Genomic DNA, 26,948 nt, shown 5'->3' on the forward strand with positions numbered 1-26,948 from the left:
ATATACGTAAACAATTAATCAATGACTAATCGTAAGAGTGTTTATTCAGTTAAATCGAATTAAAAATAATTAATTCATCGAACCGATAAGTTTTATTTAAAAAGATTTCGAATCCAACTTATAACCCTCAACATACGTAAACATCTGCAAAAGGAAGAGGAACGAAAGGATACGTAAGAGTAGGAGGAAGTGGCAGAAGTCGATATACGTAAACATAGTAATCGAATGGTTGCGTATTTTAAATCGACGTGGCACTTAGTGTTGTTTAAGGAGGGAGACTTCGGGTTTATTGGGTTTGGGGTTGTGGTTGGGGAGTGTACATTTAGTTCATTTCACGCCCAACACATGACATGAGCAGCTTTAAAGCAAAGTAATAAAAAGAAAGAAGAGATGCAAAGCAATACAGGATTCCTTGCTTATATATGTTGTGGAAAAATAATTTTCACATTCACCATATTATTTTTTGAATTAGGGTTTTTTATTGATCTGAAGACGTCATGCAGTTCTAAGATCTTCTTCATTTTCCTAAAGACGTTATGCAGTCGTGAAGTCTTCATATTTAGCTTAAAGATGCGTGAATCATCTGGCGTCTTTAAGTTAGTATTATTCAATTCACCCTATATGGGAAATAATCCTCGGAGTATACTATATTAAGAATTAAAAAATATCACTTACATTATCTCACCCATTTTGCCAAGCAATATATATACCCATATTTGGGTTTTTCCTCGGCTGATAAGCTTTCATTTCTGAGAAATGATCACGTGCGACAACCTTAATATATGGTTAAAAAAAGACGCTACCAGTTTTGTTATTATTTAAATAAAAAACCGGTAAAAAATTACCGGAAACATTATTATTTCTACCGGTTTTGTTATTATTGGTGCTTTATCGGGTTTGGTAATATATCCGGTAGAAAAATAATGTTTTAGGTAACGTTTTACCGGATATATTATCAAGTTCGGTAAAGCACCCAATAATAACAAAATCGGTAAAATAATAATGTTTCCGGTAATTTTTACCGATTTTTTTATTTAATTAATAACAAAACCGATAAAAAAATTTTAACCGTATATTAAAAGTGTTGTACTGTAGAATTTGCCTTCATTTCTCTGTCTCCACGTAGCAACTTAAGGCCATGATTCTAGTTTAATTCTCCACCTAAAACCTTCTTTCCCCTTTTTTATTTTGCTTTATATTTAGAATTAAGAGAAGTTTATTATAAAGAATAATAATAATAATCAATGTCTAATAATCCCAATTAAAATTTACGATTTGATTGAAGTGAGTAAAAAAAATGAACTTAACCGAAATTTAAGAGTTTTATATTATCAATAAAATTTAATTTATTAAAAAAAATAAATTCAACAAAATAAAATTTGAATTGAATCACATAATTTTATTTGAATAAAATTATGACATTACCTTATGGTGATATATCAATTTCGGTTACCCGTTATTAAAAAAATAAATAGAATTGATGAGGTGATATTTTTTTCAACGATGATACAATATTACTTTATGGTGACACATAAATATTACCTTTAATTTTTTAACTGTAGGTGATCAAAACGAAATTAAAATATAATATTAGGTATGATTTTAAAATAATAACAATAAGATGACTAAAACAGAACCATAATAATATGTTGGTGATTATATACTTAATTTACCCTAATTTTTTATGAAATATTTTATCATTTAAAATGATTCATAATAATTAGAAAAAGAAAAAAAGTGATAGATTGATGTAGACTGCAAAATACTTTTATTTAAGCTTACGAGTCTAAAGCATAATTTTGTTTTTGTTAAAATGTCATTTTCTAGTGATTAGCATTCATTAAAACAATAAATTATTTTTAGTCGGAACTGACCGTTGGCTTTCGCGTTTGCTGTTTTTGTGACAAACTCATGTAAATGTCACTAAATTTTAGGCTTTGTATTAATTTTACTGCTGAATTTTAATTTTTTAAATTTTAGTATTGACTTCAATGTAAGCACCGAGTCGTTAGATTGTTAACTGTGTGATGTGTCTGTTTTCTTTCTCGTGAACTTTAGTTGTTTATTGATGAAATCTTGAGACTCTGATACAATGACCGAACATTGTTGAATGACAATACTTAATAAAGAAGTGAAAGACAATCGATGATAACAAGTAAATGGAAGAATATTAGGTTTCTTTATCAACAGTAGAAAATGAATTACAAATAGATCTTGCTTTAGCCGTTACAATAGGAGGCTTATATAGCCCATTAAGCCTTGATAACAAGCTAACCAAAGTGTAGCTACATAATAACAAAATAACAAATATTAACTAATTCTATTAACATTTAATATTCACCTACTTCTTCAACCTTCAGAAGTAAAGATAGCACTTGAGCTGGTTCTTGATTAAGAAATATGCTTTCTCTTCATTCATCATTTTGTCATCGAGAATCGAAAGTGTTATGCCTCTTTTCGTTCTACTTGAACCGAAAGTGCGATGCTTCATTCCGTTCTACTTTAGACGAGATAGATGAGAATGGAAGCAACTAGTAGCAGAAGCAACAGGAAAATGAAACAAAACTGGAGATCGGAAAAATCTACAAACTTTGCAGTAGCAATGGTGTGAAGTAAAGGCACTCAATTGTCGGCGCAACGAAAGAGAAAACGATGTCAGGATCTTTTAATGAATGACCCATGATGAAATCTTGAGACTCCGACACAATGGTCGGACATTGCTAAACGGCAATACTTAATAGAGAAATGAAAGACAAACGTGATAACAAGTAAATGGAAGATATTAGGTTTTTTATCAACCGTAGAAAATGAATTACAAATATCTTGCTTTAGCCATTACAATAGGAGGTTTATATAGCCCATTAAGCCTTGGTAACAAGCTAACCAAAGTGTAACTACCTAATAACAAAATAACAAATATTAACTAATTCTATTAACATTCTAATATTTATCAATTTATCATTAAACTTTAAAATACTTTATTTTTAAGCATTGAACTTTAATTTGCGTCTCATTTCAATTTATACAAACAATTATTAATTTTTATTGTTGTTATGTTCATCACCAATCATCATTCACGAAAAGATTAATACAAAAACATTATATCTTACACATCTTTCTTCTTCTTTGATCGGTTTTTTATGAAACTCGCTCAAAACTACACAAATATATTTAAAATTTGAAGTTCTAATACTTCGATTCCATCCAAAAACAATATGATGACGCTATTTTTGAGATATGTTACATGTCTTCTTGAAGAATGCTTCTCACCATTTGAATTTTTGAACAAATCCCTTCAATTCGAAACCTAAAACGATAAATTTTGGTGTGCTAATTTCATGAGTTTAAAGAAATTCTGGAAAAATCAAAAGCGATACAAAACAATGAGACAAGTTCATCGGTGTTTAGGTGGTCGCAAAAGACGTACGATAATGACAGTTTCTAACGACATATAAAGGGTGAAAACCATAACTTGATGATGATAATGAGACTAAATATTTTTTCACTTATATATATGAAGCCTAAATTAAAGTTTGATGTTACAATCAGATCAATTCAAAATTCAATGATAAAATTGATATTATGTCTAAAATTAAGTCGTATTAGTGTAATTTATCCATCCTTTATCTTTGGATTTGGCCTTCCGAGCTGTGCGTCGGCACTCGGCAGCAAACGACTACTAACAACTACTAGCAAGTAACAAAGTTGTAATCAGAGGTTACCAATACACCCTTTGGAAAACTAACGTTGAAGACTTTGCAACTTTTTTTTATTAGTTTAGATGTCGGTAATTACAAGTGATAGTATCTGTTCTAAAGAGCTTGATCATTCGATAATAACCGTTTAAATATTTGTAGTCGCTTATACTCAAAATTACTAATATACCTTTCATATTTTCCAAATTGCCTACCATACCCCCGGACCCAAAACTTTATGGCTGCACCAAATATTAAGGGGTAATATTTACAATAATGATAAATGCCAACAAACTTTGATGAAAATGTAATACCTAAAATTAATTGTTTCTATAACTACTTTTGTAGCTTAAAGACAAAAGAGGGAAATTCATGGACCATACCAAAAAAGGGTAACATTTATCTAGTTTAGTCTTTATTTAATTTTTTTCGTTCAATTTACTCCCTCTCTATTTCTTCTCAAATTCTTGGACTTTTCAAGCTTTTTTTAAATATATTTTAAGGCAATCTTACTAAAATTAAGGATGACTTTTATTATCACTGTATGATTATTTTAAATCCTTAAATAATTTAAAAAACAATTTTGATTTTGATTTTTTATAATATTTCACTAAATTAGCCAACAAAATAATCTCGTAGCCTTTTGGATTTCCACCATTTAGTTTCGATTCATCGATCAGTTACCGTATTTATTTGCAATTTAACCGTATTCCAACTTTATTGCCTACGAATCACCTGAGAATCAATTAATATTTTTTTGTTCTTTTCATACAATTGAATGAATTAATTATTCAATTTAATATTCTCCTACTTTACCTTCTACTTCATCATTTATGTTTAATTTGTATTTTAAAGTTTTTCCTTTTTAAAATTAGGGCAAAGTACACTAATGGTCTCCCGATTATAGGATGATACTTTGTTGAGTCCTCTTATTTTTAAAAGTTACAAAATAGTCCTTCAACTATAGGGTATTACTTTTATAAGTCTCTCGATTATTAAAAGTTATAAAATGGTCACCCAACTATTCATATGCTTTAAACTTCTCCTTTTTCGTCAAAAAATTGACTGTAGTCTGAGTTTGACGTTAACTTATTGACAGTGATATGATAAAATGTAATCTTAGAATCTCAAAAGATTATCATATCATATTTAATATGTTAACGTCTAGCTCATATGACCATTACTTTTTTAACAGAAAATGATAAATTTGGAATATATGAATAGTTTAATAAGCAATTACTAAATTTGCTAGCTATGTTTTTCAAGGCTTAAACTTAAAAAAAATATTTAAACTACGCCATTTATTTCTTTAGGTACCTAAATTATTTTTTGGTTAAATCAGTTACTTAAACTATTATATGTAAATATTTTAAGTATTTCAATTATTTTTTATTCAAATAAGTCTTTAAACTATACCTTTTTTCACTTGAAGTCCCTAAAATATTTTTTAGTCAAAACAAATACATAATTTTATATAAGGTGTCAACATTTTATTGGTCGCAAAATAATTTTTTAACTGAAAATATATTAGAACTAAAAATATTTAAATATAATAATTTAAATATTTAAAATATTTAAATATTACAACTTAACACCTAAGACTATTATATCATACTCTTAACATTAAGTACATAATTTGATCAAAAAAATAATTTAAATACCTAAAGCAAAAAATATATAATTTAGGTAATTATTTTTACTTAAAGTATTTTTGAATTATTTATTAATTATTCAATTTTCTTTAATTAAATGTGCAATCTCTTTACACCAAACACTGTTAGAACTTAGAAATAGAAAGTGAAAAGAGAGAGAAAAAAGAAATGAAAGAGCTCTTCTACTTTAGATCTTCTCTCTTTCAATGCTTCCTTGTTCCTGAGTTTTGGACTCGGTATCGGACTCATCTTGCCATTACCAGCTCGTTTCTGTTAGCTGAGCTCAGCGTGTAGACCGGTACAATAGGCTTTGTTTTCCTGTTCGTCTGACCACATTTTGATTATTTTTGAGCATTTGATAGAGGGGTCGAACATATGGCATGTTTCCGGCAAATTATGCTGGAGCTCCGGTAAGATTGTGATCTGAGATTTTTCCGGAAGAGATGTTTAAGTCGGCGAGATGGAGGAGCGACAAAAACAAGATAAAGACCGTCTTCAAGTTGCAGTTCCATGCAACTCAAGTACTCTCATTCTTTCATTAAAAAAAATCCACTAGTTGAATATTTTTTGGAATTTTCATTTAGTTATCTTTATTTGTTAGCTCCATTTCTCAGCATATGTAGTTCAAACAGCGAACAGAGTCTGATTGGACTGTTTCCGAAGCTGAGCTAGTTTGCTTGGTTAAAGATGTTGATCTTTTGAGAGTTTTTTAATGGTTAATAATTAATTTGTTTTGTAACGCGATTGCATAAATTTGAGCAATATTGAAATATTAATTAATTTCTGTATAATTTAGGTGGCGCAGTTAGATGTGCAAACATTGATGATATCCGTGGTTCCTGGCGATGGGGGAAAATCGACTACAAAATTAGAGAAGGCGACGGTTCTGGACGATAATTGTCGATGGGAAAAACCAGTTTACGAGTCCGTTAAATTTGTTCGAGAGCCAAAAACTGGGAAAATCAACGAAAAAATCTATCATTTTATTGTTTCATCTGTAAGATTCTTTTGATGAAATTGTGCTTTTGATGTATTTTTGTTTTCTTTAATTGTGATACGAGTAATATTTTATATGATCGTCGTAGGCGTCGGGAAAAGGAAATTTGGTTGGGGAGGCTTCAATTGATTTTTCTGCTTATGCTGAGGCAATTAAAACTTCTAAAGTTTCTCTTCCATTAAAGAATTCGAATTCAAAAGCAGTTTTGAATGTTAGTGTACTCTCATCACTCTCTCTGTTTCTCTCTCATAGTTATATGTGTCACGTATTGCTTCCTCTGGTAGCCTTTTTCTTTAAATCTTTCCTCATAAATATGTTGATTTTGAATTCAAGCTGTTGGTTTTGAACAGGTTTCAATACACAGGCTGCAGGAAAATGGCGATCGAAGGTAATTGTCACTTTTTTGTTGAATCCTTATTGCGATTTGAGTTCGTTTCTGGAATATTGGAGTGGTGCCTTTGTTTGAGAGTTTGAGTTTGTGTTGATGGTTTTTTTCAGAGAGGTGGAAGAAATTGAAGATGCAAGTGTTAAATCACAAGATCGAAGCTTGAAGGCCCACTTGAGCAATGGTGATTCAGATGAAAGCATTAAGAACGATACTGTTGAAGTAAGGTTCCTATGCCCTATCTCATTTAGTGAATGTGTTCATTTTGGGTTTTCTTGTTGCTGTTGTCACTCGGGCCATTTCCTTCTTCTCTAGTCTTTTTTGTCTCTTAATACGTGCTTAATATAGATGGTGATTGAGAATGGATTTGCACGTTTTACTTATTAATTTGATCATTATCTGTCTGATAGGATGCGCCTTTCAGCAAAAACCCCCACAATGCTGAATTGCATGAGAACCATAGAGAATCAAATGGATCTGATATTACAAGTTCAAGTTCTGATTGTAGCTCACTTGATACTCCAAGGGAACTTAGAAATGGAATGAGGAATGGCAGCATCGATCAGGACCCTCCTACTTATCTGTCATCAATGAATAACACCTCAGCTACTCCTAAACCGATACCGGTTGCCTCGACAACAATCTACGAGGAGTGGTCGGCAGGTTTGGATCAGGGAATGAGTACTGATGACTCTAATAGTTCTCAGGATACCTTTCCAAGAGAAAACTCCCAACTTGGTTCGGATAATGAGATCGATAAGCTCAAGAATGAGGTCATTGCTTTGTCCAGACAAGTTGATGTGTCAGATATGGAATTGCAGACTCTCAGAAAGCAAATTGTGAAGGAGTGCAAAAGGGGGCAAGATCTCTCACGGGAAGTTGTTACTCTGAAAGAAGAGAGAGATGCTCTCAAATTAGAGTGTGAGAAACCCGAGTCTTTTCAGAAGCGAATGGATGAAGCGAAAGTAAAAAACAGGATCCAGTTTGAGAGTGGAGACCCCTGGATTCTTGTTGAAGAAATGAGACAAGAGCTGAATTATGAGAAAGAGATGAACTCCAATCTTCGGTTACAACTGCAGAAGACACAGGAATCAAATGCTGATTTAATACTTGCCGTGCAAGAACTAGAGGAGATTTTGGAGTCGAAGAATGTGGAAATTCCCAATCCTTCCAACAATTCTGGATCCCATGGAAATGCGGAGGAAGTGGGAGCAGTCGACTCAAGAAACGACTCGGATGAGGATGAAGAGCAGAGGGTATTGGAACAGCTTGTTAAAGAACACAAAGGCCCCAAGGAAACCTCTCTCCTGGAACAAAAGATCGTTGACCTCTGCAGTGAGATAGAGATCTACAAGAGGGATAAAGACGAGCGTGAGGCACAAATGGAGCAACTAGCACTTGACTATGAGATACTGAAGCAGGAAAATCACGACATCTCATACAAATTAGAGCAAAGCCAGCTGCAAGAACAACTGAAGTTGCAGTATGAGTGCTCGTCATCTTTTGCTAATATAAATGAACTTGAGACCCAAATTGAATTCTTGGAAAGTGAACTCAATAAGCAGTCAGAAGAATTCTCCGATTCTTTAGCCACTATAAATGAACTAGAAACCCACATCAAAAGCTTGGAGGAAGAGTTAGAGAAACAGACACAGAGATTTGAAACGGATCTAGAATCTATCACACAAGCCAAAGTTGAGCAGGAGCGAAGAGCTATCCAAGCTGAGGAAGCCCTGCGAATGACAAGATGGAAGAATGTAAATACAGCTGAAAGGCTGCAGGAGGAATTTAAAAGACTCTCCATCCAGATGGCTTCTACATTTGATGCAAATGAGAAGGTGGTTACAAAGGCTCTGACTGAATCTAGTGAACTACGCTCACAAAAAATTCAGCTGGAAGAACAGCTCGAAAAAGCTAAAGAAGAGTTCCAATCATTTAGGGAGGATTATGAGGCAAAACTCTCTAACCTTTCCAGTCAAGTCAGTCTAAAATCAAATCAAATAGAACAGTTGTTGGAGGAAATTGATGATAAGTCTTATAAGCTTGAACAACAAAAGAAGCACGCGGAAGAAGCTAGTGCGGATTTTACCGAGGAGATCTGCAACCTAAAAGCTGAGATTGAAAAGCTGACAATAGAAAAGAATTGCCTCCTTGAACAAGCTGAAAACTTGAGACTTGAGTTGGAACACACAAAAGCATTAGCTAAAGAAACTGAAGTCCAGATGCAAAGAGGATTTCTAGAAAGAAATGAACTGGTGAGCGCAGTTGCTTTGATGAATAAAGAAGCTGCTAAATCACTGGAAGAATTGCAAAGCATGAAGAACCTGAAGGATGAGAAAGAAGCAGAAGTTGAATCTCTACAATCAGAGCTGAATATCCTCAAAACTCAGTGCAATAAATTGAAACATTCTCTGTCAGGAGATGAAGCAGAGAAAGAAAAACTCAAAAACCACGTAGCTCAACTAAAGGGTGACCTTAAGAAGGAAAATGCATTTACTGGCATGGAAAAGAAGCTGAAAGAGAGCAATGGAAGAGCAGCGGTTTCTCATGGAACAAGAACACCATTAAGAAACAATAGATCTCCCATGGGTCCTGGCAGTTCTAAAGAGGTTGCAAACCTGAGGGAGAAAATAAAGTTGCTTGAGGTAAATTTATTCATCCAAGTTCTGTATAAAATTAACTTCCAGTTTGGAACTTTGCTGCAAATGGTTTAACATCGTTTTGGGGATTCATGATTAAGCCACAATGTTTATCATAATATTCCTCTTTCCCTTACTGAAATCAACTTTTCCCTTATAGTTTGTTTCTTCCTCAATGTTGTGCAGTTAAGGAACTGTAATATTCATAATGAGTACTTTTTTTCATGGCAGGGACAAATAAAGTTAAAGGAAACTGCTTTAGAAACGTCCACAATCTTTTTCCTGGAAAAGGAAAAGGATCTTCAGAAGAAAATTGAAGACTTAGAAAGCCGAGTAGAAGAACTCAACAAGCACAGTGCCAGCTTCTACGAGTGCGAACTTCAGAAGGTCAGAAACATTGTACCATGATTGAGAAGAAAAAGGAAATAAGTAAACATTTTGGAAGTGTCATTACTGAACTTATGTTCTCGCCATAACATTAACTTGACGATGACATTCTTGGACCCTAGCGTTTGTTCATTATGACAATATTCTGAAGTGTATTGCTTGTTTCGACTAATATTTTGTTTCGAAATGGTAAAAATACAGGTAGTTAAAGATACTAAGGAAGCAATTGTATCAAATGGTGGCGTTGTATCAGATGGCAACATAAAGGAAAGGTAAGATTTGAAGACAAAGAACTAAACTTCTGTGTCGGTTTTTACTTTCAGGAACAAAATAAAAGGTTGAGTACGTGACACCTGCTTTCATTGATTTCTTATCTTCAGAAACGACGATGACAGTTTGCCTGTGAAAGAGCAAAAAGCCTGCATTGTGGATCGAGACAGTAGCCAGGATGAATTGATGGAGGAACTAGCAGCATTGAAGGAAAGAAACAAATCCATGGAAAGCGAGTTGAGGGATATGCAAGAGCGATATTCCGAGATGAGCCTGAAATTCGCAGAGGTTGAAGGTGAACGACAACGACTTGTGATGACGGTGCGTAAAATCAAGAATGCCAAGAAGAGCTAAAAGTAATCGATTTCTTCGCCTACAAGGTACTGCAATGTATAGTTGAAGTAGCAGCAGGATTTTACCCACACGGAAATTGCTGGTGAGACGGTTCCTTTTCTTATAGTGAAAATAAATTAAGTTGTACAAAAATCAAATACGCATTGACCACACCTAGTAGTTTCCATGCCATACATAGGTAATTTTATTTCTCCATTTTTCCCCTTTCATGTTTGATTCTTATTCTCATAATTTCATTTGAAAACTTTCATAAACATCTCCATAAATATAATTATTTCATTTTCTGATTAGCTCTTCTTTTACTCTTTTGGGGTGATACATTCAAGTAATCTTACATTACAAGGGTAGTCAAGATTTTTGGATTTCTACAATTATCTTGAATTAGTAATCTTACATCCTGAATAATACTAAGATTATGAACTATAATAATAATATCAACCCACTTTTTTATTTGATAATTTTAAATTTGAAACAAAATTGTTTAATTTAGGACAATTTTTCCTTCTTTTGTAGTATAATTTTAGTTTCGAGAAATTTTGTTCTAAGAAAATATAATTCTGATTAAAAAGAAAGCTTCGGAATGAAATTCATTAATTCGAGTGACAAATGATGTCTATATTATTTCATTTTGTATGAGTTAGAATCTCTATGGTTACCTTAAAATATAATTTCTCCGTGTATAAAGATGCCCTCTTTTTTTTCTTTGATTTAATAACCGGTATCTGATCTATTGACCGACTAATCCAGATCAGATACTGCAGATGCAAGGGCGACCCTCCCAACCCAGTTTGCTTTATTCGTAATCGCCAGTATTTGAACCCGTAATCTTACTTAAGAAATCTAGTCTCATCCTACTAGATCAACTGGTTGTTAGTACAAAGATGCCCTCTTTAATTAATGACATACTAGCTCATTTCAATTTTCAACTAAGGAATAAAATGGAAAATTATCTTCCTATAAAAAATCAATAAAGATCATGGAAATTTTACACTCATATTTACAATATATCAACTTTCTGCATTTTTAATTAATAGTTGCTAGTTTTATTAAATAAATATGAAATATAATAAAATGATAATATGTTGACAAATTAATTTTATTACAATTCAATTGTAATTGTGATTTATTCATATCCAATTTCACACAAATAGATTTAATATTTGTAACTTTTTTATTTGTTCTCTTCTTGAAAAAATATATATTTTTCTCGTTAGTGTGTTGCTCATCTCTTTTTTTTTATCTTTGTTGATCGACGATGATACTAATTTTAATATTAATTGTCGATCGTCGGTATTATTTATTGTCCTTTTCTTTTATTATATCATATCTCTAGTTTCTTTTATTTTTTTATTTTCAAAAAGTTTGCATGTATAATATGTACGTTTTTTCTGTCTTTTAGCATATTTTTCAATTGTTTAGTCGTTTTTATTTATCTTTTCTAAGGGTTGATTTGACATCGTCATGACTGATCAAGATTGATGATATCTTGTTGATCTCCCCTGCTTTAGACCCTCATATTGGATTGGATACGCAATTTGCGTTCGTGGATAGATTTTCATGTTGCTCGAGTTTGATTTATGGTTTGTCGATGATATTTCAATAGTTTGATCTCCTTTTGTTGTTCGTTTGTCGATGCAATCAGATCTATTTGTATCTATCTTTGTTAGGGTTTCTTGGTTAGATTTTTAATCTTTCCTTGTTTGGTCCTTATATAATCTTAAGTTGCTAGTTTTGTTTCAATGATTATATAATTTTTTTTAATTATGTGTTTAATTTACGATTGTGATTATAAATCTTTATTGTAATTTGAGATATTTTCTATTTCGAATAAAATTAGTTATTTCTATAAAAAAATTGTGATTTATTCTTTTATTATGAATAATTGTTATTATAAAAATAGTACAATACTTTAAAATTAGAATAGATCAATAAAAATAACTAGAAAAATCAAAATAAAGAAACCACATCAAATCATTGTTGTTGACTATATTCAGCTCAAATAGTTGACACGTCACCATCTAGTTGGACTAAAAATTATTAAATAAATTTAAATTATAAAAACCCTTTAATAAAATAGTGACATGTGTCATAATTTAATTAGATGATTAAATTTATTGAATTAAATTAAATTAAGATCAAATTAAATTATGTAAGCACTTCAGTTAAAAATTAAGGGTAAGTGACTTGATTGATAATAATTAAATAATTAAGTGGTCTGATTGATAAAATTAAAAGATCGATTATAAAATTAAAAGAGCTAAATAAATAAGTGATCAATGGTATAGTTTACCCTTATTTTAACACTACATTGGTATCTCCTAAGACAAAAGCCTATTGGTAAGATTTACTTTAACTTTCAAATACATTACGCAAATTCACAATGGTATTTCAGTAAAATGGTCCATCCCCTCTACTCCACCATTGAACTTACCCAAATGACCGTACTAACGACGTGGAGCTCCTAATTTCATTTAAAAAAGATTCCTTGGTTAAAGCTTTTATATAAAGCCAACGGCTAGATCATCGTCCCCCCCTTCCCTCTCCCTTCATCGTCGACGATCTTATTTTGGCCAAAAGATCGTGCAGATCACAACAGAAACGGAAAGAACCGCCAAATTCGGTGGAGTAGTTTGGATCGCCAAAGCCACGGCTTTTTTTAAAATTTAAAAAGCTCCCTCTTTTTAACATTTGATTTCGATTTTTTTCCCTTTTGTTAAAGAATCTATCCCTCGTCCTGAGATTTGTACCCGTTTTTCACCTTCACGTAAGTAAATTATTACAGCTATGGTCCGATCTCCCTGACGCCCATTTCAGGGGTTGCTTGTTTTTGTTTGGGTCTTTTCGATTCTTCAATTCCTCACGAAACGTGAAGAGAGAACATTTTGCGAACAATATCAGTCGTCAGCGTTGCCTGGAGTCCGGTTCGTCCAGACCCGGTTCACTCCCTCGGTTATTGCGATAACCAAGCGGGTGAGTTGATCTTCTTTTACCTCTCCGTTTCCGGTTCGGTGATGCCGATGCGGGTTTTGGAGTCGGAGTCCATAGCCTCCGTCAAGCTTAGATCCAGACAAGCGAAGGGTTGCGGTGAAGAACCAGAAGCTGTTTGCGGAGGCAGAGAGTTAACTCGCAATGACTCGCTTCTCAAGGATTACGGGATAAAAGGAGGGAATGTGTTGCATTTAGTTTTAAAGCTTTCCGATCTCTTACTCGTAACTGTGCGGACAAGTTGCGGGAAAGAACTCGAATTGCGTGTTAATAGGAATAGAAATATTGGGTATTTGGAACGAAGGATAGCTAGAAAAGGAAAGGTCCTTGTGGCTGTCGATGAACAAGAGATATTCTTTAATGGGGAAAAAATCGACGATCAAAGACTAATTGATGATCTATGTAAATACAACGATGTTATGATTCATTTGGTGGTTCAGAAATCAGCCAAAGTTCATGCTAAGCACGTTGAGAAAGATTTGGAACTTTCGGTTGTTGCCGAGAGCGAGTTAGATGAGAGTAGTAGTAGTGTAGAGGGAGAAGAAAATCAATCGATGAGCATCAGATTGTGAAAAACGAGCCAATTGTTGGAGACTTTTTGTTGGAACCTGTTTTTGTTAATCCCAGGGTGAAATTGCCTTCTTTTATGAGGGGATATGATCCATTCGACATTCGGTGGATTGGAGGCAGGGAACCAGCCGATTAGGTCATCGGAAGGGACGGGAGGGACTTCATGCAAGATAAATCGAGGCTCGACTGTGTTTCGATTTTTAAGCCGATAGACGAGGAGCCAATGGCATTGAACAATCCGCGGGGGCTACCTCCATCTATGAATGGCGAAGGGCTGAAAAGGGGTATAAGGGTAGGAGAAGGAGCAGTTCAAGAAGTGGCTGCTTATATATCGGATCATCATAAGATGGGACCTCGATCTTCATCGGGCGATGAACTGATGGGGTTTGCCGGTGTGCCCCCTACCTGTATGGTTCAGTGCTTGCACAAAGGATTTAGCCATCCTGATGGATTTGAATCTGCACCTGAGAATGTTAAGGTGTTTGACATAAGAATGGCTAATGCTGATCGGCATGCTGGGAATATCTTGTTTCGAAAAGGAGAAGACTGTCGGATCGTGCTTATTCCTATCGATCACTGCTATTGTCTGCCCGAGAATTTAAGAATGGCAAATGCTGTTAGACATGCTGATAGATAACTTGAATGTTTGAACTGATCTCCTTTTGCTTTGTTTAGAGTTTGAGGATTGCACCTTCGAATGGATTTACTGGCCACAATCACGGAAGCCGTACTTTGTGGACACCATTAACTACATAAAGTCGATAGATGCCGGAGGGGATATCGAACTTCTGAAATATTATGGATGGGATGGTCCTATTGAATGTGCCAACACGTTGCGTATATCCACAATGCTTTTGAATAAAGGTGCTGAGCGAGGCCTCACGCCTTTCACCATTGGAAGCATCATGTGCAGAGAAACCGTGAACAAGGAATCCATGATCAAGCAGATCGTCCGCGAAGCTCGGGGTTCCTTACTCCCGGGCATGAGCGAAACAACGTTTATGGAAAGTATTTCTCAAGTCATGGAATCTAGACTTGACAAGCTCAAAAACTGATGCATCACTTTGAATGAATATTGTATGTATTCACCGAACGACGAGTCCATTTCCATATGAACATCGAATTACTCGAACGTTGACGGCTTATCTTCTTTTACACGAGCCTGAAGCTTTTTGCGTTTGTTTTTTTTCCTCCTCCCTTTCGCTCTGTCAAGTGTCTGTATAGCAACAGAGCAGAAGATAATAAAAATGTATGCCAAGATTCTGTATATATAGATTGCTGCAGGATCATAGCTCAAAAAGAGAAACAGAACTTGTACATATGCTGAAATTCTGTAAACATTGTTCAAAATTTATTCAGGGAATATTATAAGGTTATCGTCATTTGCAAATGGAAGAAGCAAAGCAAATGTAATACATGTATATGCGGAACCTATTTTGTGTGTGTAATATATATAAATAAATGTCGGATGTATTAACTAAAGAATCTAAGCAAGAACTGAGTTTTCTTTTGTGTGTGTGGAAAAAGGGTACAAATTTGTTTCTTTCCTACCAATTTGCATGTTGACAAATAGAAACGGTGACCAGGTGGAGAAAAGGAATCTAAAGATTTTCTTCGACTAGCATGGCCCTATAATTCCAACAAAAGTCTCAACTTTTTACTGTTTTACACTTAAATCATTTTCCTTCCCAACTTTCCCTCTATAAGTACACTTTCCTCGTATCCAAACACCCCTTCACTCCAGGAATCTTTTTTTTTTCATCCTTGATTTGCTTTCATCCATTTCTTAAAGAAGAAATGGTGAAGCCTCAAAAGCCCCCATCCGGCCGTACAAATCTTGCTTCGTGTATTGTAGCAACGATTTTCTTGATCTTCGTTGTAATAATAGGTCTCATCGTTTACTTCACCGTTTTTAAACCCAAGAATCCGAAGATCTCCTTCAACTCCGTCCAGCTTCCGTCATTCTCAGTCGGTAACAACTCCGTCAGCTTCACTTTCTCCCAATACGTTTCCGTTAAAAACCCTAACCGAGCCGCTTTCTCTCACTACGACAACTCTATCCAGCTCATTTACTCGGGTTCTCAAGTAGGATTCATGTTCATACCCGCAGGGAAGATCGAAGCGGGTCGGACCCAGCTCATGGCCGCAACTTTCGCCGTTGAGCCTTTTCCTCTGGCTGCACCGAATGAGGCGTTGGACGCGACGATTCTATAGCTCCAACGACGGGGCCCATCGCTGTGATGGGGCTTGGGCGGTTCAGGGAATATTAAGGTTATCGTCATTTGCAAATGGAAGAAGCAAAGCAAATGTAATACATGTATATGCGGAACCTGTTTTGTGTGTGTATATATATATAGAAATAAATGTCGGATGATTTATTAACTAAAGAATCTAAGCAAGAACTGAGTTTTCCTTTTTTTGTGTGTGGAAAAAGGGTACAAATTTGTTTTATTTCCTACCAATTTTGCAATGTTGACAAATAGGAACGGTGACCATGTGGAGAAAAGGAATCTAAAGATTTCTTTCGACTAGCATGGCCCTAGTAATTCCAACAAAAGTCTCCACTTTTTACTGTTTTACACTTAAATCATTTTCCTTCCCAACTTTCCCTCGATAAATACACTTTCCTCGCATCCAAACACCCCTTCACTCCAGGAATCTTTTTTTTTTTCATCCTTGATTTGCTTTCATCCTTGATTTGCTTTCATCCATTTCTTAAAGAAGAAATGGTAAAGCCTCAAAAGCCCCCATCCGGCCGTACAAATCTTGCTTCGTGTATTGTAGCAACGATTTTCTTGATCTTCGTTGTAATAATAGGTCTCATAGTTTACTTCACCGTTTTTAAACCCAAGGATCCGAAGATCTCCTTCAACTCCGTCCAGCTTCCGTCATTCTCAGTCGGTAACAACTCCGTCAGCTTCACTTTCTCCCAATACGTTTCCGTTAAAAACCCTAACCGAGCCGCTTTCTCTCACTACGACAACTCTATCCAGCTCATTTACTCGGGTTCTCAAGTAGGATTCATGTTCATACCCGCAGGGAAGATCGAAGCGGGTCGGACCCAGTTCATGGCCGCAACTTTCGCCGTTGAGCCTTTTCCTCTGGCTGCACCGAATGAGGCGTTGGACGCGACGATTCCTATAGCTCCACGACGGGGCCTCGGTGTGATTGGTGGCTTTGGCGGGAATAACAATGGGTATCGAGTCGGACCCACGATGGAGATTGAGTCTCGGATGGAGATGGCGGGTCGGACTCGGGTTCTGAATTTCTTCACATATCATGTGGATGCTAAATCTGAGTGCACAGTTACCATCGCGGTGAGTGATGGTTCTGTTTTAGGTTTCCACTGCTGATTTTTTGTCCTTTTTAGTTTCGTTCATGTAACTTAAGGGACTACTTAGCCGCCTTCTTTTAAGATTTTCAGGTTTGTTGAAAGAAGTGTACAAATAGTGTGTTCAAGTATTTTAGGAAAACGAAGCTTTTGTGCTTAAATCTACCCTTCTATTTAGGGTCGAGAGGGTGGTTAAGTAAGGCGTTCTTGGAATCCGGTGGAAGAGTTCGGGCGAATTAATTGGCACTCGAGTGTAGAGCTGTGAATAAGTTTAGTCGAATTGAATATATATTTAATTCGAGTTTAAGAAAATTTCAATTTAAATTTTCTTCAGATTAAATTGATTGGAACTCAAACGAATTTTAATTCGATTAAACTTGAAATGGTGGGTAACAGATGGGTAAGAAAAAAAATTCCAAGTCGAACTAAAATAATTGTTAGTGGGTGAGAAATGGTGGAGTTGTTAAAGGCAGGCGGGGCCACAGGCAAACATTGAAATCATGATTCATCATCTAGTTTCCACTAACCTCGAGATTCAAGTCCGTCTTATTCCAAAAATCACCCTAAAAACAAATATCTTTTGGCCCCCTTCTTTAAATATTATCGAATTAACATCTTTTTAAATATTATCGAATTAACATCATTTTAACAAAACGTGGATCATGAAGCACGCCTTCGAGGGATTCTGTCCGAGTTGATGCCACGATGGAAAAGCATGCTTTCGCGGAGTTTTGTCCGAGCTGACGCCACGTTAGAAAGCGTGGATCATGAAATGTGCATTCGTGAAGAAATATGACACATACAGAAGGCACGTAACATGAGTCTCGCGCCTTCCATTATTTACATTGAATTATTGCACACTCCATTATTAACTGAGCCTTAAATCTCGACTATTCACACATCCTCATCCCTATAAATACCCCTGAATGCACAAATAGAACCACACCAAAATTACTTTCACACTTTTCCTTCTATCAATTCCTTCTATCAAGCTAAGTAGATTTTGTTATAGTTTTAGAAGATAAAATTATTTTCTTATTATATATATTTATTTTATATTTAATATTTGACTAAATTTTATTGTACTAATTATTTTCTATTATTTTTACGTTTGTAAAATGGAAGACGGAATCACGGCAACTGCTCTTATACCCTTCAAGACTATAACGTTTTTTGGATCCCATATACTGACTTTCAGAAGTATTAAGATATATGAATTTGAGTTCCCCATAGGTAATGAGAAAGACTCAGATGAGGTTCAGAGTTGGCTTCCGATTATACCAGATTCGTCCTTATTAAAGGAGGCAAATCCTCCAAAATCCACTCGAATTCATTGACTTTTAGAAGTATTTAAGATATATTCGAATAAAACAAAAGATGTGGGCATTGTAGAAACTTAGGCCACAATTGAAAAAAAGTGTTCATCTTTTTTATCATCACGTAACCGTTGATGTTGTGACGATGCAATTGTTGTTTATTAAGCATCAGTTTGTGTTATTTCATTTTTATTTACTTTTAATTTATGTGATACTCAAGTGATGGGCTACTCGAATGAAAATTAAATAAAAACATTACAAACTAAATAAGAAAAACAATAAAATCAATTAAATAAAAACATTAACTATAAACGTTACAATCAAATAATTAAATAATAAAAATATTAAGAACAAAATAAATAAAAAGTCCATAATTAAATAAAAAGTCTATAATTAAATAAAAACATTAAGAAACAAGATAAATAAAAACAAGTTTATCGATGTCTGTGTCTTTAATGTGTTCCACAGGGCATATGTTGTCTATTTCGATGAGGATTTCTTCGTATAAATTGTTCTCATCCTCACACTATTATCATCATCAGTAGCAGCAGTAGCAATAATAACTACATTTTGTTGATGAGAGACATATGACAATGTAGCACCTCCATAGAATAAGGACTCTAGAGGTGTATGACTAACTATCCCACCGCTCATAGAAAAATGTGAAAACTGCGAAAACATCAACTTTGATGAATGTGAAAACTGAGTCGGAGGTGTCTGTGTCTCTAGTGAAGCATCACCAATCAAATAAGCAGTATATAAAGACAAGCTGGATCTATAAGCATGAGAGTATATCCGCCAGGAGGTGTCATAAAACCCTGTGGTGGTGGCATCTGAAATGGCTTTGGTGGCATCGAAAACGACTGCAGTGCCATCTGAAATGGCTGCGGTGGCATCTAAAATGGTTGTGGAATATAAATCGATTTAGAAGGTTGTTACTGTGATGGTTTCGGTGCTGCAGCTAAGGACGAGCCGAAAACACCTACACTTCATCCACGAGTCGGGGGACGATGATGTGTGACGGTGGACGTTTTCTCGACGTCGATGAATGCTCTTTCTCGTGCTTCTTCGGAAAGTATCTTCATGTTCGTGTTGAATCATTGATAATAGTCATCCGCAACTGAAATGATCGACATAATTCGGCTCCATACGGGGAATGCGTCCACGTCGATCCTCCCATATCATTACCACTCGTTGTGCTTCATCAGTCAGTTGACATCTTTTTGCCTCGTCGATCGACATTATGCATATTTCGAGATTTTTAGGTGCTTCAGGAATAGATTGTACAAAACCAAATTGGCGGAGCACGCAATCAGTAGGATACCACTCGACAATAGCATAACATATCAGAGGGACCGCCGCCATCCATACATCTAATGGTCACTCAAGTGAGGTGGGATGTAATGCCTCATTTGTTCAGTACAATAAAGAGCTCATTGAAGCTAAAACAAATATATATAATTCTTATCAAAAATAATATTCTATATATAACGATAATTAAAGGTAAATAATACAATTTAAATATATATCTTTGTACCAACCTTTTGATCAATGAGTAGCCGAATTTCTTCCAAATCGTTTGGTATATCACGATGATTTTTCCTTATACATGACCATATATTCAGTGTAAAAAATCATATACTTAAAAAATTTATATACAAACTTAGTATTGAAATTACCTCAACAATAACGGGAAAACTAATTGGTTTTTCACGACCGGACATAAAAAGGGCACGCGATACCATGCTCAGGACTGCAGAAGCAAAAGACATCTTCGATAGTATTTTTCGATAATCAGTTGCCGACACATTTATCTATACAGAGATGCCAAAACCAAGGAGCCCCAACTGAATGAGCCGATAACTCGAAAATATGCGAGGTGACGTAACCATATACAATGAACTTGGTTGCGAGATTTTTGGGCATCAAGATCCCTTCTATGAGTTGTAATATGCAAGCCCGTTCAATATTTTAGCCTGTTCCTCGGAACAATCTTCGCTCAACCGTCGAAAATTTGTAGACAACCATGATTACTATATTCGACCACCTTTGAAATTAGACGGGATACCTCCAAGATACTCCTCGCACAAGGAATGTCAATCACCATCCGCGCATCAGAAATAACATCATCATCTACCGGAAGTCTCAAATGTATGAAAACATCCTCTAACGTAATAGTGCACTCCCCACATGGAAGATTGAATGCATGTCTCTGGTCTCCATCTCTCAATCAGTGCAGAAATAAGGTTGAGTTCAATATTACAATATCCTTCATATTTCACTATGTCACCGAATCCAGTCGTTACTAAATACGACCAGACACAACTCAGTATCTCTAACTTAACGTTACGAATAAATAGATATAATACAATCATTCACCTAATTAAATATAATATACAAATTAAAATATAAATTAATACTAAAAAATAACTAAATAAAACATTCATAATAAATAAAATAACATAATTTAAAATTATTATCGTATCGACAAAATGACTCGAAATATGATTCTCATCTAAACGCAGCAACTCACCTGTCATTTTATAACTGTAAAAAAATAATAAATTAGTATAATAAAATATAATAAATTATTAAATGTTTAAATGTTTAAATGATTATAATATAATAAAAAATTAGCTTTTAATAATGATAAATATACCTTCTTAAACGTGATAGAAGGATAGATAGAAGAAAAAAATAATATTTTTATTTGTGGTGTGAGTGTCGAAAGAGAGAGGGTATTTATAAGAGAGGGAGAAGGGGAGAAGGAGGGAACGGATGGTTGGACGGTATTTATGGAGGACGGTTAGACGGTATTTATGGAGGACGATTATATTTAAATGATATGTGCCTTTTACCGGCTGAGATAGAACCTCGGGAAGAGCGTTTTATGATTCGGCTATATTTGGATAAAAACGCCGTTTTTTTCGTTGTTCTTTCCAACAGAATAGTTGTAAAATTTCTGACAGAATTATAGTAGCAAAAGCCTGTGCAGAAGTCTAATTCTTTTAATCCAGCAAAATAGTAGTAAATATGAGAGGCAAATTCAATCATGAGAGATGCGAGGAATTATAGGCAAATTTAACCATTAAATAATTTGACGGATGTGATGAGAAACGTTTTTAGAAGGGCAAAAACAAAGGGATATGAAAGAAGAAGAAAACAAAATAAATTGAAATCATAAGTTCCTTTGAATAAGGAGAAAATTAATAATTACTAGCTGGCAGTAAGGTGCCTAAAGAGTCTAAAAAGTTCGATTATTTCGGTCAGTTAATAGAATTAATTGATTTTTTTTATAATTTTTATAATTAGATTAATTTAAATATATATATGTATACTTGTTATTTGAGTTACAAATAATTAGGTATTGATAATTTAATGAATTTAGTGTGATTAAAAAATAATCGGGTATTAATTTTAATGAGATTGAGGTTAAAATAAGTTTATAATATATAAAATATTTAATAATTCGGTTAATTCGGTTAGTTAATTGATTTCGAACCGAATTAACCGTTAATCGAATATTGAAAAAACATTAAAATTCTTCGACATAACTAATTTGATGTTGACCGAATCAACCCAACTAATCAATTCGATTGATTAATTCACTTAAAACAGAATAGTGAACACCTATAAAAGTACATTTTTTTAATGTTTTGAAGGTCAACCAGAAAAGGTTAAAAAATGAAGACCTGAGTCGAAGCTGGAACGCATGGCATAGAAACAGACAAAGCCAAGTCAGCAGTGTTACGATCAAGAGCGGCGTTTATAATCAGACGACAGTCAGAAACACAACGCTGCCGTTTAGTTGACCGCTGCTTTCACTCTGGTTCTGAGCGATCATTTGGAGTCCTTCGGAATCTTTAGTAGCCGAGACGCCGCTCAGTAACGTCTCGTCTAAAACGGAGGTTTCATGACGACGCCGTTTGATTGGTTTCTTCACGGAAGCTATGGGTTTGAAAGGTTTATAGAGTTTGAGAGAAGAAATGGGATTGGAGCGTAAAACGAGAGACGGGAGAGTGGAGGTGTTGTTTTCAGAAAAGTCGAGTTGCTTAGTGTTTGGAGGGGATAAGCGTGAGAGCCATGGTGAAGAAGAAGCTAAGCTCAGACTCATTATCGAATTCTTCGCCCTCTGTAGACCGGAGAAATACAGTATTTATGTTTGCTTATTTAGTTTAAAGGGATTTAAAACCTTCTTTTTTGGGCATCACTTTGAAGGATGGAGATGAGGAGGAATGTGAGGTTCAGACTGCAAATGGGATGGGGAAGGATTCTTTCGTTTGTACCGTTAATGTCTTTGATAGATTTCCAGCCGTTGATACGGTATTAGTAGAAGGAACCGCCATGGTCATTCACGATGATCATAAGAAAGATATGGAGGATCTTGATGGAAAAAGAAACTGGAAGTCCCGTGCCTCTCGCATGCGAAGCGAGCGATATCTATACCACATGAGCTACTCCCACAAATCGATTTTAAATTAAAAGAAAACAGTAATATAGTAGACAGCCTTTTTTTCTTCTTTCGGGAGATCATTAGATCATGTATATAAAAGGGTACCCACGATCCATACCATTTGGACGTTATGAAAGCACGAGATGTAATTGGAACTTTTTAGGTGCATTTGATATAAAATATTTAATGCAAGTAACTTCAGTTTATGGAATGTTTATACCACTGCACTAGCTTAATAACCTTCTTTTTTCTATCTCCAGGGATGTTAAATAGCTTATTCTAGCTAGCTAGGAATTTCAGCTAACCGTATGGTTCTCTTAAATCATTATCCAATTATCATAGTTAATCTGAATCACACCACTATGTCGACTATGTCGATGATAGAGATCATACATACATGTCCGTTCATTGTTACATTTGTTACTTCTACTCGAGCCTCCCAATTGCACTATCAATTTTTACCTAGAATTGTGGATTTATAAAATTAGATTATAAAATAAATATTTGACAATAAGATATTAATAGTTGTTCAAATTTTATTTTAAAATAATACAAAAACTTTCAATATATTAAATGTTTGACCAGAAAAGAAAAGAGAGCGGTAGTTTAATGATAACAAATATCAGAGCAGTTTCACCTCCATAAAGAGCTCTTATTCTAAAAACTCTGCCTCTACCCCACACATGATGTGGGACTAAATCTTCCTCAACTACTGATTATAAGATGCCTGCCTTATCAGTTCTCTCCATACAACCATTTCTCTGAGTTGGTTGTATAGCTAACCAATTCTTGTGGCTTGAACCACAAGTTGATTTCATCCTTGGCAGTCTCAGGACCATCACTCCCATGAATTATATTTCTGCGCACCAAAAGAAGAGCCGAATTAAGATACGTGATGAAGAAGTTAGCATATGTAAAAACGATATTAAAAACGGATGCTTATACCTTCCCACAACCACTGCTAGATCACTCTGATGGTGCCAGGCTCTGATTTCTGAGGATCTGTTGCTCCGATGAGTTTCCGGCCATATTGATCACTCCCTCTCCTTCCCAGACCTGAGTGTGGATGAAGTTGACTTAGCTTAGTTCGGTTTGAAGCAAATACGACACGAAGGTGAGATATCTAGTTTCTATTTACCATGGCAAGAACAGGGCCAGAGCTGAGGAATTCGCACAGGCCATTGAAGAAGGGTCTTTCCTTCAAGTCATCATAATGTTTCTGGGCAAACTCCTTGATGGAACCACTAGCTGATGGCACAAGCTTGAACCCTTGCGCTCAAAACGAGATATGATTTCCGAAATCTGGAAAAGAATAAGATGATGAAAGACTCTTAAGTGGTGATAAAGATTTGATGAATCCCATTCTCACCAGCCCTCTTTGTACTCCATCTGGCTTGATTGCAATGAAGGTGCGTTCCATCTGAATGAACAAAAGTGGCAAATTATACAGAGAACAGAATGGGAAAAAAATGAACAGCCTACACAATTGAAATAGAGTTTTAGTACATAATAGAATTGTGATTGATTACCTCTGCAGCATGAACCTCCTGCTCCTGAAGCATGTAAGCTACGAAGATGATGAAAACCAAACATTCAGGGGTTGGGTTAAGGGGGGAAAGAGTGTGGAATTCATCCACAAGATTACAATCAGTAAGCCAAGCATCTACTGCTAATACTCTTCATTCTGTTTTAGAATTAATTCCAAAAGTAAAAGTAGGTAGAAACTTGATTTAACAAATAAAGTGATTCATCGTCTCATCATAACCAATCAAAATCCATTCCAAGGAAGTACGTAGCACAATAAACTAATTATGGGGAACCAACAGTGAAGCCATGCAGTAGATGGACACGGAATAGAGAGAGTGCATAGGCAAGAATAAGAAAAGGCGGCATTCAAATTAGATCAATGCAGCAAATACATGATGATAGTCGGAACATTCATTATTCGGGGACTTGGGCACAATGTTGGGAGAAATTTATGGAAGAAGGCAAGTCTAAAATGCTTCACAATAAAGCATTTCCTCCCTACTGTGCCAATGCAAAGTATAATTTTGTTGGAGAGGTCCAGGACGCCACAATGCTAAAACTTGGGCAAGGGGCTAGGCTCTCTTCTTTCACCATATCAATTTTGTGTTACAGACATGATCCAAATAACAGAAAGTACTACTCCAAATGAAAATAGAGGCATGCATCCGAATCAGATCACATAATTAACAAAACAGAGAACCGAGAAAAAAGTTAAAAGTCATCCAAACCTGCCATTGGAAGAGCAAGAACTCCTGAAAGCCATGCTCTTGATGCATTAGCAGATGCAGTACTTGCATGGCCGAAGCTAAAAAGAGGAACTTTACTGCTAAGTGAAACTGCAGCAGCAGCAGCTACAGCTCGCCCTTCTACTGACCATAACGATAGTTAAATTAAATAGCTTAAAACAGAAGATCACACATTCCTATGCAACATTCACATGTAATGCAATAGAATTATCAGCACATGAATGCACTTTTTTTAGTTTACAAACATAATAGTTCAGTAACGCACGCCCACTTAAGTTCGTGTAGGTCCAAGCACATTACGAACACCCCAACCTTATTATATTGCAACTCAAGTACAAAATCGTTAATTAGAGAGAAAAAGAATGTGTCCCCCTCTGGGTGGATGAAATAATTAAAAGCAAGAAATAACACAGCACAAACAGAGTTGAAACCAAGACAGACCACGCGTGTAGCATCAGCATGGGGGCATAAAGATTTGGAATAAATATTTTTCTTTCGCTTTTCCTCTTTAATAGTGGATGCAAAGCAAATCATTATGGGGGCAATAAAACGAGAATTGATTCTGCAACTAAAAATAATGAAAAGTAACGTACTCTTCTAATCTTTTCCCTTTTGAGAGTCTACGTCAACAACAGAACTAAGAGTAAGGTACAACTTTTTACAGCTAAAGGAAAAAGTATAGCACCATTAATAACAATTAAAAACTAAAATTAAAGTTTTCTTTGAAAACAGTGATTTTCCAAAAGGATTACTCACACTCCACTAATACAGTTGAGCACCATTAATACAATAAATTAATAATACTCAAATATAATTATAAATTAATTAAAATTTTAAAAGTAAATTATTTAAAATAAAATTTTAATTATAAAATTTTAATAATTTATAATTATATTTGAGTAATTTAAAATTTTATTCCCCTGGCTAATGGTGCTAAGCGGGGTCTAAAATTATAATAACGCAACTAGGAACTAGGAAGACTTCCATCCAAACAAAATCGAATAATAATAATAATAATAACGCATTTCAAAATTAGCAAAACATAATGCAAAGTATTCATATAAACGTATCAATTTTGATACCTAATTGAGAAAGTAAATCCCGAAAGCTAGTTAAAATTCAGAGTTGAAAATGATTCATGGGACCGATCTAAAACTAGGGGATAATAATCAAACACTGAATACCAGTGAAATGAAAATCAAGCACTTCCTTTTTTCATTTTGGTATATTTAAAAAAAAAAAACACTTCCAAATAATTATTCCACGTTTGATGAAATGTTTCCTTAAGAACAAAACAAGGTTGCATTATCAGGAAATATTCATCGTGAAATAATCACCCGACGGATCAGCCGTCAAAAAGAACAGAGTAAACAGAGCAAAGACGTGATTACCAGAGTAAAAGCGAGAGGACTTGGAAGATGAAGGAGAGACCTGGCAGCTCTAGAAGCAGATCTGAAAATCTGAGAGCTCATTTTTGTTTGTTTTTATTTTTGCGGATTTGATTGCTTAGATTATAAGCCGAGAGCAACGGATGTGAAGTGATAGGAGAGAGATAAGCAGGGAAGATAAGAGGCATTTATTTATACTAGTACTAGGTTTTTGCTCTTGGTCGTTCACGTTGTGTGACTAAAATATTATTAA

The 26,948-nt window shown here is 34.9% G+C and overlaps 3 protein-coding genes and 2 pseudogenes across 3 annotated transcripts; 4 read left to right on the top strand and 1 right to left on the bottom strand.

Annotated features, from left to right (window-relative positions):
• The first annotated feature begins 5,500 nt into the window (after positions 1-5,500).
• Positions 5,501-10,546, top strand: LOC120173311 (myosin-11-like). The gene is made up of 9 exons (XM_039180513.1): positions 5,501-5,868; positions 6,144-6,344; positions 6,433-6,555; positions 6,695-6,732; positions 6,843-6,951; positions 7,140-9,374; positions 9,600-9,755; positions 9,957-10,027; positions 10,136-10,546. Exons 1-9 carry the CDS (start codon positions 5,791-5,793, stop codon positions 10,377-10,379), a joined length of 3,255 nt encoding a protein of 1,084 aa, XP_039036444.1. The 5' UTR covers positions 5,501-5,790; the 3' UTR covers positions 10,380-10,546.
• A 2,213-nt stretch (positions 10,547-12,759) lies between these two features.
• Positions 12,760-15,004, top strand: LOC120173233 (annotated as a pseudogene).
• A 628-nt stretch (positions 15,005-15,632) lies between these two features.
• LOC120173268 lies at positions 15,633-16,170 on the top strand. Its single transcript, XM_039180479.1, has one exon. It carries the CDS (start codon positions 15,732-15,734, stop codon positions 16,146-16,148), a length of 417 nt encoding a protein of 138 aa, XP_039036410.1. The 5' UTR covers positions 15,633-15,731; the 3' UTR covers positions 16,149-16,170.
• Positions 16,171-16,631: 461 nt separating this feature from the next.
• Positions 16,632-17,515, top strand: LOC120173254. The gene has a single exon (XM_039180471.1). The coding sequence runs from the start codon at positions 16,661-16,663 to the stop codon at positions 17,285-17,287; it is 627 nt and encodes a 208-aa protein (XP_039036402.1). The 5' UTR covers positions 16,632-16,660; the 3' UTR covers positions 17,288-17,515.
• A 6,115-nt stretch (positions 17,516-23,630) lies between these two features.
• Positions 23,631-26,860, bottom strand: LOC120173269 (annotated as a pseudogene).
• Positions 26,861-26,948: the final 88 nt, after the last annotated feature.

The sequence above is a fragment of the Hibiscus syriacus genome, unplaced genomic scaffold, assembly GCF_006381635.1.
Source record: "Hibiscus syriacus cultivar Baekdansim isolate YM2019G1 unplaced genomic scaffold, ASM638163v2 tig00111942_pilon, whole genome shotgun sequence".
In the NCBI taxonomy this organism is placed as follows: Eukaryota; Viridiplantae; Streptophyta; class Magnoliopsida; order Malvales; family Malvaceae; genus Hibiscus; species Hibiscus syriacus.